This window comes from Macrobrachium nipponense, chromosome 45 (genome assembly GCF_015104395.2).
Source record: "Macrobrachium nipponense isolate FS-2020 chromosome 45, ASM1510439v2, whole genome shotgun sequence".
NCBI lineage: Eukaryota > Metazoa > Arthropoda > Malacostraca > Decapoda > Palaemonidae > Macrobrachium > Macrobrachium nipponense.
The window spans coordinates 4002551-4019922 of NC_061105.1; the positions used below are offsets into that span (position 1 = coordinate 4002551).

Below are 17372 nucleotides of genomic sequence, written 5' to 3' on the forward strand. Positions count from 1 at the left end.
TTTGTATAGTTAGGAAAAATGCAATTTTGGACAAATTGTCATTTTAAAAATGCCAATTAGTACTGATAAAGCTAGCTTTAAAAAGCCAATTAATATTGGTAAAGCTAGCTGAAAAAGTATAATTATATAAATTTGGGAAAACTAATGTACAGGTCAACCCGCGGATAAATAATGTTCAAAATATGTAAACGATGACATCATCAAACCTCAAAAAATAAAAACTCCAATGAACGAAACCTTCTGTCAACACGAATGTACGAGGAACTTTGTATTTCAAATACTGCACCACAACTTTAAATGAAATCTTTATTTTTGTTTCTAAAAAAATAGGCATCTTCATTTGATGCTATAAATATTGCAGTTTTAGTACTACAAAGGATTTCCTTTCTAAACACAAACTTGTTTAACTGGATTGTTACACAATTTTACAATTGCTGCTCTATTCCAAACAGCAGTATCATTGAAAAAAATCAAAATCAATCGGTTTTCTTGACAGTTTCTTCTAATAAAATGCTGCTTCATAAATACTGTAAATTATACATACATGTGTCGTGATATGTTCACAGTATATAGCACCCAAATCCATTTATGAAGTATAAATGATCCAAGCCTTGATTACAATTACTGTTATGTATTAACTGTAAAATTGAGTAAGTGGTAATTATCACAAGTCATTAACAATCTATGGGTTCCTAGGGACTATAAAGAGGACCCAGAAAATGTATAAATAGCCAAAGAATGTATGAAAACAGTCCAAGGAGATCATCATATTCATTAAGAGAGGAAAAGCTTTTGTTATAAACAAAATATAATCTGCTTCAACAAAAAATAATTTTAAAAACAGGGAATTATTCAACATACTAAAGCTTATGTAAGCTTAACATTCACTTTATGGGGAAATATATAATTATTATTGTTTGAAATTTCTGTGGAGATTTCAAATTGGACAAATCAGCACTGGTTTTGATACTGCACTTCATTTATAGTATAAAATAAAAAGATTTATTTTGTCTAACCAATCATTCCCCTTTCAAAGTAATAAAACATGGTAAGTATAAAAGAAACTATGTTTCCATTCAAAAGAAATAAAAACATAACCATAACTAAACAGATACTTAAACAAGTTACACTCTAAGGAATGATAATATTTGAAAAGCAGCTCTCCGAACAATGCTGGTTTTTTTTTTCAATTAGATACAAAAACTAAATGACTAACAATAGACAACATACTATATAAACACTTTGTTTACGACGCTGCTAAGTGGTTAACAGCCATAAGAAGCATTTTGACTTTCTTGTGGTTTGGATTGGCCGCCAAGAAAGTGTTGAGATTGCGCTGGAATCCTTGCAGGACATGGCGCATGTGTTCGCGGGTCACTGGGTGGCTTGGCTCCAAGTTCATGACAGCCTCTTCCAAGTACCTAGAAAGAAAAGTCTCTAATTGCCTGAAAAGTTTATTTATTTATTTATTTTTTTTTAATTTTTTGGTAACAAAAACTATTGAGACAGCCATTTGTCTGTATGTCCGCAGTTTTTCTGTCTGCCCTCAGATCTACAAACTACTAAGGCTAGAGGGCTGCCACTTGTATTTGCAACATATGTACTGGTGTTCTACAAGATCTCAAAGTTTTCAATAACATATAGTACTACACTTACTTCAGTTTCAGATCTGTAAAGGTTGAAAGATCATGGGACAGCTGGTTCACTAAGGAGAGAAGGACGTCTTGTGACAACGGACAGGGATTCATGTTGAACACTTGCTGGGGGTTCACCCGCTCGCAAACGAATACCACTAAACCTAAGTCGGATGCTGATAGTGCCTGAAATAGAGAACAAAAAATATGAATATCTTCACAATCTGATGCTACATCTTCCTGGAACTGGGACAGTTACAAATCTCTACTGCAGCTTGCAAAAATAAATATCTTTTAAACAATGTTTGTTTTCTAGAAACAAACTTATTACTATGTTTTGTGATAACAGGTGAAACAATTAAGCATTGAATTCCCAAAAAAATTCATGGATGGGGGGATTTTACCCTTATTTTCATTAGTACTATGTAATGATCATAGGGTAGCAGACAAAAATGATATTGTTATGATACAATAAAGTTTCATACATACTTACCTGGCAGATATATACGATTAATGGCCCACCCAGCCTCCCCGCAGGAGAGAGGTGGAAGAGAGAAAATATGATAGAAAACGGGAATGGTTCCTAATCCTGCCACCCAGGGCAGGACGGTACGGTAGATCACCTGACCTACCTACAGCTTGTGCTGCGAAATTTGAATTTCTGTCGGGGACGACGGAGTCTTAGCTATGTATATATCTGCCAGGTAAGTATGTATGAAACTTTATTGTATCATAATATCATTTTCATACAATCAACTTACCTGTCAGATATATACATAGCTGATTGACACCCTTTGGTGGAGGGTAAGAGACAGCTAACATGGAATAGACAGGTAAACAACATATGTTGTAGGTATAAATAAACCTTGGTTCCTATCTGATATGTGGTAGACTTCATATGACTGTTGCCAAGGAGTCTGCATCACCTCAAGAAACTTTAGCGAGATATGTGATCTGTGGCCAAGAGTTCTTGTGGGTCTGCCGATGGGGTCTTATCCACTTACTCAGCAGAGCCTAAAAGGTACTTGTCAATGGGTGCTAATCCACTTATATGACAATACACCTATGCCTATTGGCATAACTAAGGAGCGCAACACCGATCCCGATCACCTGATCCTAACACGAGGGTTCGCGCTCAAATTGAAAAGAGTTATCCCCACACTCCTTTCAAAAACCCCAATAATTTCACCAAGTTAAATAACTTTAACTCAAAGTTAAGGATCAGTGTCGGCTCCTTATCCCAGTAACGTATCCGCAGAAACGTATAAACCAAAAGAGAAGGAACTCTCGTAGGTTAACTTGACATCCTTTGTGTAATGAGAAGTCAACACAGAGTTGCCTCTACCGTACAACACAGCTAATATGTCTTATATGACATATTGTTATGTAAAGAACAAGAATTTGCAAAAGCGCGCACTTCCTGCGCTTTTAATTCACAGCTGTTTGAAGGAATCAAGTCACTTATGAAGTGCTTAGGAGATCTCCATGTTTCAAAGAAGACCAGGGCTTTCTTGAAATGGATCTCTCCCATCTGAAGCCTGAAGCCTGGCAGGAACCTCGCGCCTGGCTGGTGCTTCGCTCTTGGTTGGAGCCTAGCGCTTGTCTGGTACCTTTCGCTTGACTGGCGCCTCGCATCTGGTTGACGCCTCGCGCCTTAGCTGGAGATTCGCGCCTAGAGCCTGGCTGGCGCTTTGTGCCTGCCTGGCGCCTTGCGCCTGCCTGGAGCTTCGCGGCTGGCTGGTACCTCGCGCCTGCCTGGCGCCTCGCTCCTGCCTGGCGCCTCGTGCCTGCCTGGCGGCGCCTGGTTGGCTCCTCCCCACTTGCCGGAGCTTCGAGCTTGGTAGAGTCTCGAGGATGTCTGGCAATGTCCACATCGGACACTCTTATCTGTCCAATATGTTCGCATCTAGCACATCTGTGTCATGTTGTAGGCCCGGTCTTTCTCCTCGTCAGACAATGACAGTGTTCTTGGGGCTGTCTGCCTCTGGCGTTTATTACGCCTGTTTTGGCATAAGGCTCCTGGTTGGCGCTACATTGTCCGAAAGTCCTGAACATCCACAATAGTAAATCACAAGACTGGAGAAGGGTGGAAGAAATTCTTCCACTTTGAGCTTTGGCCTCTCCGGCAAGGGGAGGTGATTGTAGTCAGCTACATCCAGTATACGATAGGATATCTAACAGTACGAAAGATAAGAGTCTTCCTCCGAGGAGGATCCTTCTTGAGTACTTCCCTTGCTCACGTGATCTCTTCTTACCTGTTGAAGGGGTTTCTCGTTGCAGAATCTTCCCTATCCTTGTCCGAAGGAAGGGAAGAAGCCTGGAAGTCGAAGGAGACTCCGAGCTGAAATTGGGAGGACTCCTGATTTCTAGCTCTTTATTGTATCCCTCTGAACACCTTCTGGGAAGCATTTCGAGCCGTCATCGCATTCCAAAGACTCTGTAGGCAAACGTTTGAACCATTCTACTGTAGATGAAAACGTAAGTACCCTGCCTGGACAACACACAAAAACCTCTTATCTGAAAACATTGAATCAGGAATAGGGGGTTTTAGTTCTTTTGCCAGACATACTATGCTGGCAAGAACCCATTGCCTAGTCTCCATAGAATCTGATGCGAGATTCCAATGCTCAAAAAAAAATTCACTTGTCTTCTTGGTCGTTTAGGACCAAGAGAAACAAAGAATTCCCTCATAAAAATTTCTCAAAGAAGTTTGATGAGGAGCAGTTCCATCTTGTCGGAACATGGAATCTGTGGCCACAAAAAAGATCCCATTAGAAGTACATGATATCCTACTCTTGTCATATTGAGGTATCATATAAGATCCCGAAGATCTTAATCCTCTGCTATCTCCAATTCCCTTTGTAGAGACAGAGTATAGCCTTTTACTGCATTCTTTGATAGCAGACATATACAAAGGTGATTCTTCCCTCTGAAAGGGAAGAAAAAACCGTTATGTGGTTCACAGAGGTATCGGAAGAGGACAGCTTCCTCATTCCCTCTAGCACGATCTGCAGCAATTCTATGTCTTGGCCATGACTCTTGTCATTTACCTTAAAAAATCCTCTCATTCATGTCCACTTCTGGTCAGTCAGACAGACTCAGAGTGGAGAGGTTGTTAAGGTCCATTTATAATAGATGCTGATAGAATATCCAGACTCTCTTGGAAAAAACTTTCAACATGTTGTGAGAAGAACGTGACCTCTGTGAATCCAACCTCTCTAAGGCCAAAATGAGGCATAAAGTATTATTCTCTCTTTCTTTGATGCCCTTTAATTCTGCAAAAAATTTATATTTAGGGGAAAAAAGACTAAAGTTTATTCCCCTTTCTAAAAAAATAAAGATGGCGTATATTGCTACCTCTCTTGGTTCGAGGAAAAGGAAGCAGTTTATAGGAAGCCTGTTCGTCTTCTACCTTGTTAAGAGATCTATGAAGAAGACTTTCAGCTGGTTCTCACAACTCTTTCCAATAAATGTTAGACATGTTAACAGTTATTATCGTCAATCGAGAAGGTTCTCTTTGTTAACGCGAACAGGAGCGAAAAAAGGGATTCTCAACGCTCTTTGCGATATGAGAGAGTCGTGGAATTGGCCTAAGTGATTAAATGGGTAACGAAATCAGGAACGAATCCTGCCGTTACCGAGCCTGGTGTCCGAGAGGCTACTGGACTCTTAGGTTAATAACTCGCTAAAACGAGAAAATCTTGGATGGTGCTCTTTGCTCACTGCGCCAGGCTGGCGCTTCTGGCGCAGGCGCATTGCGCCAGGTTGGCGCGGCTGGCGCTTCTGGCGCATTGCGCCAGGTTGGCGCTTCTAGCGCATCCTTCTAATTCTTTTTAGGTTATGTGCCAGAACACCTGTGCCTTTATGGTACCCGACATCCTTTCACATGTTAATTCCGTTCTTAGTAGGAAAAAACTTTATATACGTAGTATAGTCCATTCAGGGAAACAAGTTCTGCCACAAAGAGAATGTTTCCCATCCGACTCATCCATCTTCTGAGCAGGCACTCTAATAAGCCATGCTTTCGTAAGCCTGAGAGCATTATATAAAATAATGTTCTGCTGCGATAGAATCCTTTAATAATGTTACCTACGGTAAACAGCACTGAAAGGTTGTAATATCTCTCTTATTGAAAGCTTCTTAGCAAAAGGCATACAATATTTAATTTATGTTAGCTTAACTATCCCTTCAATCCGAGGCTAAGACCGCAATTGTAGGGGAGAGATATGGATAGTTATTCCATCCCGCAGGAGAGAGAGATGAACCCGACAGCTCATGACCGACACCTACATGGTACTGCGTTGGTCTCAGGCTCTCAGCGAAAGCAGTCTCCCTTAGCCGTCTGGCCTTACTCTTCCAGAGTTGCCAGCTACTCCATTTAATAAAGGAATCTTATAAAATTATTATCGAACTTCAGGAAGTTCTTATTAAAGCATATTTAAGCAAAACAAGACTTTGATAAATCTAGAAGCTAAGTAGGTATTGTCTTAACAATCCCTTTAAGCGTAGTCCTTCCTAGGAAAGTCGTAGAAGGATACTGGTAAATGAGTTGCACAGGAAAATAGTAACTACGGTATGTGTTTATGATTTGACCGTATCGTATTCTCATACAGCAGATACTCTAATACCTTCTACTATCTTCGTTCTTTTCGTTAATAGAACGATAGAAAGAGTATATATATATCCTTAAGGAAGGAAGTTAATCCAGGAACTCTTTAAATCTTCGTGATTTCCTCATAAATCGCGGAAGAGACAGAATTCCTGTTCATCACTAGGGTTTACAGAAGGAAGTAGATATTTCCTATCCGCCATCATACCCAAACGTCGATGAGATTCTTATTAAGAAAAACTCCCAAAGATCTTGCCTCCTCAAAACGAGGGAAGAGCATGGATGAAGGAGAGAGTCCGCATTGAGAGGAACTGCCTAACACAGGAGTCTTCTGAATAATGAAAAGGGGCTTCTCTTAGTATCAGAATCCTTCTGACCAAAGCAACGGCCGCCTGTGCGACATCTTCCACATTTGCCAGGGGAAAGTTGCTCAAGTTAAAAAAACTCAAAGAGGAGCCTCGCGACTGACCTCTCTCTCAAATGAAGACTTTGGAATATTCTGGCGCCTGGATCCTGGCGCCAGGCGTCTGGATAGTTCCGCGCGCCTGGAATGTTCCGCACGCTAGAAAGGAGACTCGCTCCTGGAACGTTCCGCTTGCGTGGAAGGTCCCGTGCGCCCTGATAGTTCCGAGCGCCTCTAGTCTTCTTTTACGAGCCTCTTGCCAGTAAACGTTCAATGGAAGCATCCTTCTGATTGCCACTCTACTATAAGGCTCCTCAGTCTAGCCGTCTGTTTTCTCTTTGAAGGCGCCTTGCGCCAAGAAAAATGTTCTGGAACGCGGCTCGCTTTTATCTGTATGAACGAGGCTTGCGCTAGTCTGTAGGAACGCGGCTCGCGCTAGTCTGTTGGAACGCGGCTCGCTGCTGGATGTTGGAACGTGGCTCGCGCTAGCTTGCTGGCTGGCTCTCAGCTTCTCGCTCAGTGTTCTCTTAGTTTTCAGAGAACGCGCCAGATCGTCCGAACTCCAAACATGTACATTCTTCGTCTTTTCGGATGTAAGATGAAGAAAACAAACGAAGAAGAGACGCACTTTTTTAAGGATGCCTTTCCAATGGCTATCCCTGGCAGTCTGGGACGTTCTACAGATCCTGCCAAGGGAACGCCCGATCGGTGGGGATTCTCCATAACCTCCGTAAGGCTTTCGACTTTCCTTCTCCTCTGGGCTTGTGAGCTTGGAAGAGGTCTAGGCCTGAGAGCGAGACAGAGCCGATCGGACGCACCCTCTACTATTTTAGGACGCCTTTCCAATGGCGAACTTGGCAGTCTGGGACGTTCTACAGATCCTGCCGAGGGGACGCCTGATCGGTGGGGATTCTCCATAACCTCCGTAAGGCTTTCGACTTTCCTTCTCCTCTGGGCTTGGGAGCTTGGAAGCGGTCTAGACCTGGGAGCGAAACAGAGCCGATCAGAATGCACCCTCCACTGCACTGGGAATACTAAATTCACTTCTTACCTTATAAGAGCTTGCATTTTTGAGCTATATCCAATTATCTTCAAATTTATTAATTAGTAGATTCTGTAGAGTAAGAAGGAGATGAGGATGCAAAAACTACTATTACTGTTAATACTCTAACTGCTCGTTAGCACGAGAGCTATTAAAGCTTCTAAAGGAAGCGTAAAAAGTTATATGCTTTCCTGACTTCCTAAAGTAGGAAGTTAGAGTTTTATATTTCTTCAATAAAGTTCTAACACTTATTACAAGTATTAATGAATAAATATTAATATTTCCCTTTTTTGCAAACTAAATGAGTGTCTACCGAAAAGTTTGGTAGTTACACGTAAACAATTCTTCGAAATTTTCGAAGCCAAAGTTATTAAAACAAATTAATATGCGTATGCCGAACCAAAGACCCAGTACTTCCCTGCAAAAGATAGCCCAGAAGATCGATGGCGATGAAACCCAAAAATCAAGTCAGGAGGAACTGCAAACGTTGTTTACATTCCAAGTGACAGAGAAAATATGATAGAAAACGGGAATGGTTCCTAATCCTGCCACCCAGGGCATGACGGTAGATCACCTGACCTACCTGCAGCGTGTGCCGCGAAATTTGAATTTCTGTCGGGGACAACGGAGTCTTAGCTATGTATATATCTGACAGGTAAGTTGATTGTATGAAAACAAGGATTTTTTGTTTTCCTAATGTTGTATCTTGAGAAACATATAACCACCATCTCAATACATTTTTTAAAAGATAATTCTTTATTTAAGTTCTCAGATGGCACAATTGAAGATCCATGTTAAAAAATCAGATTTAGGTATGGTAGTTGCTCTCAGAAGGTCCCCAACCACAAGATATTAAGACGTACGGTAGAGTTGATTCAGAAGTCAGAGTTTGAACCAATTACACTTCATGGAATTTTTGCTGCTTAAAATTGAACTTTTATTTGTTTCAATTTTTTCTCTATCCTCTTTTAATATTTCTGAAGGTTACTTTTTTGTTAACTTTCTACATATAACACTGAATCTCAAGGGATGAAATCTGCATATCATCATACAGGTTCTTAAGAATCTCAGTAGTACTAGGTCAATTTAGACTTACTTGCTTGAAGGCTGTGTTGAACTGACCCGACGATATTAAGCTTTGAACCTGCTGCTGGGCCACCTTTGGGTTATGTGGGTGAGCTGGGGGAGCAGGTGTGTGAGCTCTGCTCTTCGCATCAACATTAGCTTGGTGTTCTTGCAATGCACGAGACACTTCTTCCCTTACCAAGGATTTGATACGATCGCACACGGCATCTGAAATCCTGAAAGGTATTGTGCTGAATTAGAATCCTTTATGCTATACTTCTGTTGTGAATACTAAAGATAATCTTATACACAAGTTTGTAACATCGGCATGAAACGCGGCACAAATATAAGATACCTTTAATCGTGAATGAGCAAGACTGAAGGTTTGTTTCCCATATGAATGATTAGTTTCCAGTAATTTTCAAGTAAAAATACAAAACAAATAAAACATAGGTACAAAAATGAAAGCAACACTGAATTACAAAAAAATGTTATTGTTATAATACAATTAAGTTTGTTCATACTTACCTGGCAGATATATATATAGCTGTATTTTCTGAAGTCCGACAGAATTTAAAAATTCGCGGCACACGCAGTGGGCGGCCAGGTGGTAGTACCCATTCCCGCCGCTGGGAGGCGGATATCAGGAACTATTCCCATTTTCTATTCATATTTTATCAGTGCCACTGTCTCCTGAGGAGGTGGGGTGGGCACTTTAATTATATATCTGCCAGGTAAGATGAACAAACTTAATTGTATTATAACAATAACATTTTGTTCATGAAACTTACCTGACAGATATATATATAGCTGAATCCCACCTTCGGATGGTGGGAAGGGGGGAAGAGACGGAATAGGATTTTGGGAAACTAAATTAAGTAGATGATATACATCTTGGTTCCTGACCTGTTAGCATAGCCGACTTCGTGATTACTGTCACCAAAGTCTGCTTCTGCGTTACTAGAGTTGCCAGCGAGGTAGAGACCTGTAATGCTGGTGCGCTCTAGATGATCTGTCAACGGGGGCGTGACCACAATGTGACTAGACCATATGACCATACTTCTGAGGGCACCGAAGCTAAAACCACCACCTGACCTAACCTATCAAAGTTAGTTCCATAACTTCTAGGCTAAAGAAAAGGAACGCACCTCAAGCGACCAACCCTTCAAAGTTAAAAGCACACCTATCCCTTTTCTATAGGATAGGATTCGTGTTGCTTCTTGCACCCAATAATATATCTACGGATATGTAATGTCCTAGCGACTTACGGATCTGAAATGTCGTCTTCACATCCGTCTGGGACGTGTGAAGCGAACCAGAGTTGCTTCGCTAAAGCGTGGCACTCAGGATGTTACTGAGTGTCATGCTCTGTTGAAATGCTTCCGAGGCCGCGCCCTCACCTCTTGAGCATTCATATTAAGAAAAAATCTCAAATCTTTATGCAAACCTAATGAATGAGACCTCTTAAAAGAACTCCTTGGCTATAATGCCAGGGTGTTCTTGGACATGAACCAGTCTGGTCTTTTACGGAACACCGCAGATTGTCGGAGTGTGAAGCGAACCCAGAGTTGCTTCGCAAAAGCGTGGCACTCAGGATGTTACTGAGTGTCATGCTCTGTTGAAATGCTTCCGAGGCCGCGCCCTCACCTCTTGAGCATTGATATAAGAAAAAATCTCAAATCTTTATGCAAACATAATGAATGAGACCTCTTAAAAGAACTCCTTGGCTATCATGCCAGGGTGTTCTTGGACATGAACTAGTCTGGTCTTTTTACGGAACACCGCAGATTGTTCTGTTGACCCTTGACTTTCTATAAGTTTTATCAAGATAAAACTTGAGAGACCCTACAGGGCACAGGACTCTCTAATGCCCTTGCCCAATAATTTGTGCCATACCCTTGGTCTCCAAGCCTTCGGGTCAATGGTTAGACAGGTTTTTCGTTCTTATCAAGAACGGAAGGCTTAGCGGACAGACCGCATTATGTCCTTTAAAGCCAAAACCTCTGATGATGGCTAAAACCTCACTAACCCTCCTTGCCGTGGCTAGAGCGGTTAGAATATTAGCCTTTCTGGTCACGTGTATTAAGTTCGCAGAAAGGATAGGTTCGAAATGCTTTTGGCATCAGAAACTCAGACTACGTCTAAGTTCCATGCCGGAACCTTTGATCCAGAGAATTTCAAGATCTCCACAGACCTCAAAGATCGTGAAGCTTTGTTGTTTGACAGAACCGAATCTCGGAGCCTAGAGGCCGTCAACAACATATTTGCATATTCTACAATAGTTAGGACTTCTATCTTATCTCATACTTCATACGGAAAGATAGAACCATAACGAAATTCACAGAGGTCGAGGTGGAGGAACAGTCATTTCCCTTCACTATCTCCAGAAACGGCCCCCTCCGATTGAAAAATGAAAATAGGCAGCACTGCTTTGCCTTGCCGCCAAGAGACTGCCATTAATCTTGAAGCTCTTATCGCTTCTCGATAGTCTGAACGCCTTCAGAGTCAGAGAGGAGAGATATTAGATACTTCACTAAGTGACGATGTTAGATTACACAGATTCTCTCGGGAAGGGTCTTTGGACAATTCTCTGAATTACCTGACCTCTGTGAATCTAACCTCTTAGAGGCCAACATGTGGCGACTAAAGCTAATCTCTAGGATCATGAATAAGGGAACAACTTAAGAGGAAGCTCCTTCGTCTTCAATATTACGAAAACTTAACGAAAGGACGCCCTCAGTCTCTCCTCACTTTCGACATACTTCTAAGTGAGGATTACTCAGACGTCAGTAGTTGCCTTCGATCGAGAAGACCCGCACGGACGTGCACTAGTTTAACGAACCTCTTGAGGATCGTTACGTTCCGTGCCCAAGCCCATAACCAATTCTCTCTTCTCGAGCTATGAGAGAGCTGAGAAATTATCCGAGATGATTTGGGCCAGTCGATCCAAACTCACCCTTCGAGGAACTGGAGAGCCGACCAATTTGGCTTCCAATTCTTTCAGACAATGTGCCAGAACATCTGTTCTCTGTTCGGATGTCTGGCACCCTCTCGCTATCACCCGAGGTGATCCTCAAGCCGTTGAGAGAAAATTAGAATTACAAGATCTTTGATGTTATTCCAATTTCTTGTGAGGAAAATTTGTAGAGGTCTGAATTGCTGTTTATTCAGGGAAAACAAGCTTCTCCAGCGAGGAAATGGTCCCCAGCAAACTTATCCATTCCCTCACTCAGCCTGCTTCCTTCCCTAAATAAGGCTGCGCTTTGCATAAGCAGGAGAGCATTATTATAGTGCTATGCCGCGGTAGATTCGTACAGAATGTTACCGTGCGGTAAAACCCGCACCTAACAAGTATAAGAGATATCTTGTTGAAATTTTCTAAGTAAACGGCAGGTATGATCATTCAAGATTACTAGAAATTTCCTCAACCCGAGGCTAAAATCCATGATTGTAGGGCAGAGAGACGGTTTATTCAGCCATTCCCGCAAGGGAGAGAGACGTAAACAACCGCGCATGACACCGAGCTAGCCGGTACTGCGTAGATCACAGTAACAGCAGCCTTGATCATCGTCTCGCACTATGTGCCTGAGTTGCCAGCTACTCCTTTTACGAAGGGATAGGTATGAAATTATCGAGCCAAAGGAAACTCTCAAGCAGGCATATTTAAACGAAACAAAATTCGCTAAATACAGAAGCTGAGTTGATGTTGCAGTTCAATTAGAATACTTCTCGTCTAAGTCGCAATCCGTAGAATAACTAGGATATGCGCCTACCCTTGGACAATTCAACTGCTTAGTAGAATCATGTCGCGAGGTTAATATACGTAGTATATTTATAGTATTCTGAACAACGATCTCCATCCTAAATTCTTTCCTTCAAGAAAACAAAATAAGGATGGAGATCGACCACCTTCGATCTCTATCAAAAAGAGTGAAGGAGAAGTCTTCCTCGAAGGAAAGCTTCAATGGTGAACAGAATACTATCTGCCTGAGTTGCCAGCTACTCCCTTTACGAAGGAATAGGTATGATATTATCGAGCAAAAGGAAACTCTCAAGCAGGCCTATTTAAACGAAACAGAATTCGCTAAATACAGAAGCTGAGTTGGTGTTGTCGTAACAATACCTGAAGAGTTGTTCTTACTCCGAAAACTCTTGGAAGGTTGAAGGGAGTGTCAAATAAATACATTAGAACAACAGTTCTTTCGGCTTCTATCCGCAGAGGTAAATACGATATGCGTATATGACTCGACCCATGCGTTAGCAAAATGACGCAAAGATAAACTACGTAAGTATTGTAGTACTAATTTGAACATCGAATTCTCTACTACATCTTTCCTGGACGAGGAAGAGAGAAAGAAAGGAAAACGACTGTCCACGTTCTAATGAACGAGACTTTAAAAAAAAGAACTCCTTGACTCTTTGCCAAGACTCTTTTCCAAGAAAAGGGAGTAACATTCGAATAGAGATCATCAAGAGAGAACCGAGGATCGAAAAAAGGGACCGTTCAATGTTCTTATGATATTGGACCAAAAGACTTCCTGGATAGTCTACAAGTCTTTCTCTTAACCCGGATGAGCCTCTGAAAATGAATGAGAGCTCTTCCGAAATTTGTTAATGAGTTTATCCGCTTAAACGATAAAAACGTTAAAATCTATGTCAATGAGAACTACCCCATTTATGATGGGGTCCCCCACTTAAATGACAAAGGGGAAAACGTCCTGACTTGACAAAACTATTAGCACTTTGCTAATAGGGGAAAACCCTTTAACATGACCGAAAGTCACCCAGGATCCGAGTATATAATCTTCCCGATTCTCAAAGAAATCGATGAAGAGGAAAGAGGGATCGAAGAAAAAATTCGGGTATGTCTCTCCGCTAACTCCGAATCCTTTTAAAAATTTCTGTAAAGAAATGTCCTCAACAGCAAATAAGACGCCTTCAACAAGTCTTTTCTCTCGCAAAGCGTCCTGCCGAGCTTCCACCGAAGCGTCCTGGCGAATGTCCACAAAAGCGTCCTGCTGAGCGTCCTGCGAGCGTCCTGCTTAGCGTCCTGGAAAGCGTCCTGCTGAGCGTCCTCAAAAAACGTCCTCCGCTTAGCTACGAGCGTGTCTGAGCAGAGAACACAAAGTCTTCTAACGACGTTTCAGAGAGGAACTCGTTGAGCGCCTTGATGCATGCAAGGCCCGCCAAGAGGCGTCCTGGCGAGCGACCTTGCCAACATCTCAATGTTATGACGAACCGCGTTTTGCGTATGACATTGAATATTTTTAAGGGACGTCCTCATGCGAGTCTCCATGGGAGAGCCGCACGCTGCTCCTGAGAGTGTGAACACTAAAGGAAGACGTATGGCTTTCGTCTTCCGCAAGGTGCTTGCCGAGCGTCCTGGAGAATGTCTCTACTTATAGGACGTCGAGCACCTCCAAAAGCTTCCTCACGTCTAAATTGCCCTTCTTATGCCGACCAGAGACATAAGTTGTTTGACTGTGCAAAGCAGCTTGCCGGCCGTCAAACTTATAGCTTGCTTTATCGAAGTAAAGCGAACGTTACATAACGTATACGGAGCGCAATGAGGAGAGGAGACGAATACTGAGTTGCTCCTCCAAAAGGTGGAATCAAGAATGTCCTTGATTACCAAATTCTTTTGGAATGCTAGCGAGGTTGAAACAGCTCTAACTTCATGAGCGATCACTCGCAGGAGGCTCAAATCACTTTCTGGCAAGATGAATGAACCTCCCTTAATAATGTATAAGTGATATATACATGAGCGTTCATATACATGAGCGTTCACTCGCAGGAGGCTCAAATCACTCTTCTGGCAAGATGAATGAGCCTCCTTAATAATGTATACATGATGTATACATGAGCGGTCACTCGCAGGAGGCTCAAATCACTCTTCTGGCAAGATGAATGAGCCTCCTTAATAATGTATAAATGATATATACATGAGCGTTCTCGCAGGAAGGCTCAAATCACTCTTCTGGCAAGATGAATGAGCCTCCTTAAATGTCCCTTAGGAAAAGAGCCAGTGCATTCTTCTAAAAGGGAAAATGTGGTCTCTTTACTCTTTCATCCTCTCGTGACGAGAGAGAGGACGTGAAGCGTCCTCTTCTCTAAAGCTTCTTTAGGGGCGCGAGTCCTTCCGAGAACTCCAACCCCTGTGTGGGAGGACGCCTCGGAGGACGAGAAGCAATCCTTCAAGATTCGTACACGTGCACGATCTTTAGCAGCCTGGGAAGAGTCAACAGGTTCTGCCGAAGGGACGCCAGATCGGTGGGGAGCCCACCCGTAACCCTCTTGCGGCTTTCGACGACCCTGCCCTCTCCCTGAGTCCTGGGAGTCCGACAGAGGTCCAGGCCTAGAGGCATTATGGGGGCCGATCTGACGCCCCCTCCACAACAAACAAGGGGCACTACACTTCACAACACTGATTGGAGAGCGAGCACTTTAGTCTAAGATTACTTGATGTAATCCTTTAGCAGACACTTCTTCTAGGCTCGTAAGCCATACCACAGGGTTAGGCAAAATAAAATCTACAGGAGGTTAGAAGGTTTATTATTTCTAACTTCTGTTTACTGTGGAGGAAAACTCCTGATTCTAACACGCTCTAAAATGCGTAAATGAATCCTCCTTCTTCCGTAATCAGTCACACATTACACTAATTACCTTATGCAAAGAAAACATGTAAACGTCATATATACTAAGCGAGTGTCTACCGAAAGTTCCGGTAGCCTCACCTTACCATGCAGACAACAAAGTCTGAAACTAGGCTAACTAGCTTCAGACATCAAATGCAATGAAAAAATTTACGATAGCGTATGCCTAGCCACAAATCCAAGTTAATAATCGAAAGAATAATTAGGATACTTAAGTGGCTAATGAAGTTTCAAAATCCTAGGCGGAGGTCTGTAAACAGTTGTTTACCGACCGGCGACAGAAAAAAATATGAATAGAAAATGGGAATAGTTCCTGATATCCGCCTCCCAGCGGCGGGAATGGGTACTACCACCTGGCCGCCCACTGCGTGTGCCGCGAATTTTTAAATTCTGTCGGACTTCAGAAAATACAGCTATATATATATCTGCCAGGTAAGTTTCATGAACAAAATTTACATACAAAAGCGAAGTACAGTATATACATATGCATGATTAGCTTCCTTCCTGATATTTTATAAAGAGAATACAGTAAGAGAAAATGTCAGACAAAAATCTCACGTGTTTTGCTGGAGAGAAAGCTTATTGATATTTTCCTGTAATGTTTTTGTCTGGGCACCAAGAGCAGAACAGGCCGAGTTTAAGTTGTGGGAAGCTTTGGTGAAGCTTTCCTGGATAGCTGCACGACCAGTCTGGACCTCAGTTTCCACATTCTGCATGTCTGTTGGGAAATAATTATATGAAACTGTTAGGATCTCCTCTTGTGTCCTGTAGAACTGTACTTATTTCTTTGTCAGCCTTGGCATAGTTCAATTTTTAGTCTAGTAGTATGGTTAAACTATCTTTTCTTTTCTGAATGTAGATATCCTTTCTAACATTTGTTCCTACATGATATACAAACCCTCAGTCCTTTACATTAAAAAGTAATTCCTAATGTAAAGGACCTCAGGTATAGTTAGGAAAAATACAATTTAGTTTAAAAAATTGTGATATCTAAAAAAACACATCAACTTAAGAGACATGCATGGTAAAAACATCATTAAAAAATCTCATGATAAAATTATTGTCATGAATTCTATCAAGTATTCTAACAAGTTAAATGATGATGTCAAGAACTTACATTCTCTAGTACCACGACTAAAACTGTCGTTGACTTGAGTGAAGACCTGCTGTGTTAGAGCATTGATTCCAGGCAACAGCATCTTGTTGTATGCCTCTCGGCACGAATTCTGGACCGTGGGTACCATGACCGAGCTCACAGTACTTCCTAATGAGTCCATGAAGGTCTGCAAAGAAAAAACATACTTGTATAATCAGATGAGACATGAAATACTGCTGGAATGGAATAGAATGGAACTAAAAATTTAGAGCAAAAGCACTGGAAGGGACTTTGAGAGTAGAAAGATCTTCAAGGTGTAATGGGAGGAAAGCCTCACAGTTGCGTTATGAAACAATTGCTAGGAGAGGGTGGGGAGTAAGATGAGAGACAAAGAATATGAACAGAGGTACAGTGACAGGAATGGAAGGGGTTGCAGCTCGGGGCTGAGGGGATGCTGCAAAGAACCTTAAGTAATGCCAAAGTCAGTAGAGATTTTGGAGAAGGAAAATTGAACGTCAAGTAAGTATCAAACAGTTAACTGTTGAGTAGAGTTGCCATATTAGAAATCACTGCCTTGTATGATGGATCTAAAAATTTAAATCTGACTTACCCTCGAATGAACTAACTTGCTGACAGTATCAATGACCTGTCCCTCGGCATTCCTCGTGAGCCCGTGTACCTCTTGAGACACCTGGGATTTTACGGGCTCCAGACTTTTGATAACACCTGGAAGAACAAAACATGGTATACTGTATTTACAAGTTTATAATCTAGTACGTTTACAAAAAAAAATACCCCACATTTATATAACACTAATTCATAAAATAATATTAAGGCATACTTATTAATCAAAGTTCACAATTTTATCTA

At 41.8% G+C, this 17372-nt stretch overlaps 1 protein-coding gene across 4 annotated transcripts in view; it reads right to left on the bottom strand.

Moving 5' to 3' along the window:
* Positions 1–287: 287 nt before the first annotated feature.
* LOC135214309 (enhancer of mRNA-decapping protein 4-like) overlaps positions 288–17372 on the bottom strand; it is a 57280-nt gene continuing 40195 nt past the window's right edge. For all 4 annotated transcript variants that reach the window (XM_064248468.1, XM_064248471.1, XM_064248470.1 and 1 more), the window contains 6 exons: positions 17113–17228; positions 16524–16689; positions 15965–16124; positions 8785–8989; positions 1657–1820; positions 288–1421 (listed from right to left, as the gene is read on the bottom strand). In XM_064248468.1, coding sequence (XP_064104538.1) covers positions 1247–1421; positions 1657–1820; positions 8785–8989; positions 15965–16124; positions 16524–16689; positions 17113–17228 — 986 coding nt within the window. In that variant the 3' untranslated portion in view covers positions 288–1246. The remainder of the gene's footprint in view (positions 1422–1656; positions 1821–8784; positions 8990–15964; positions 16125–16523; positions 16690–17112; positions 17229–17372) is intronic.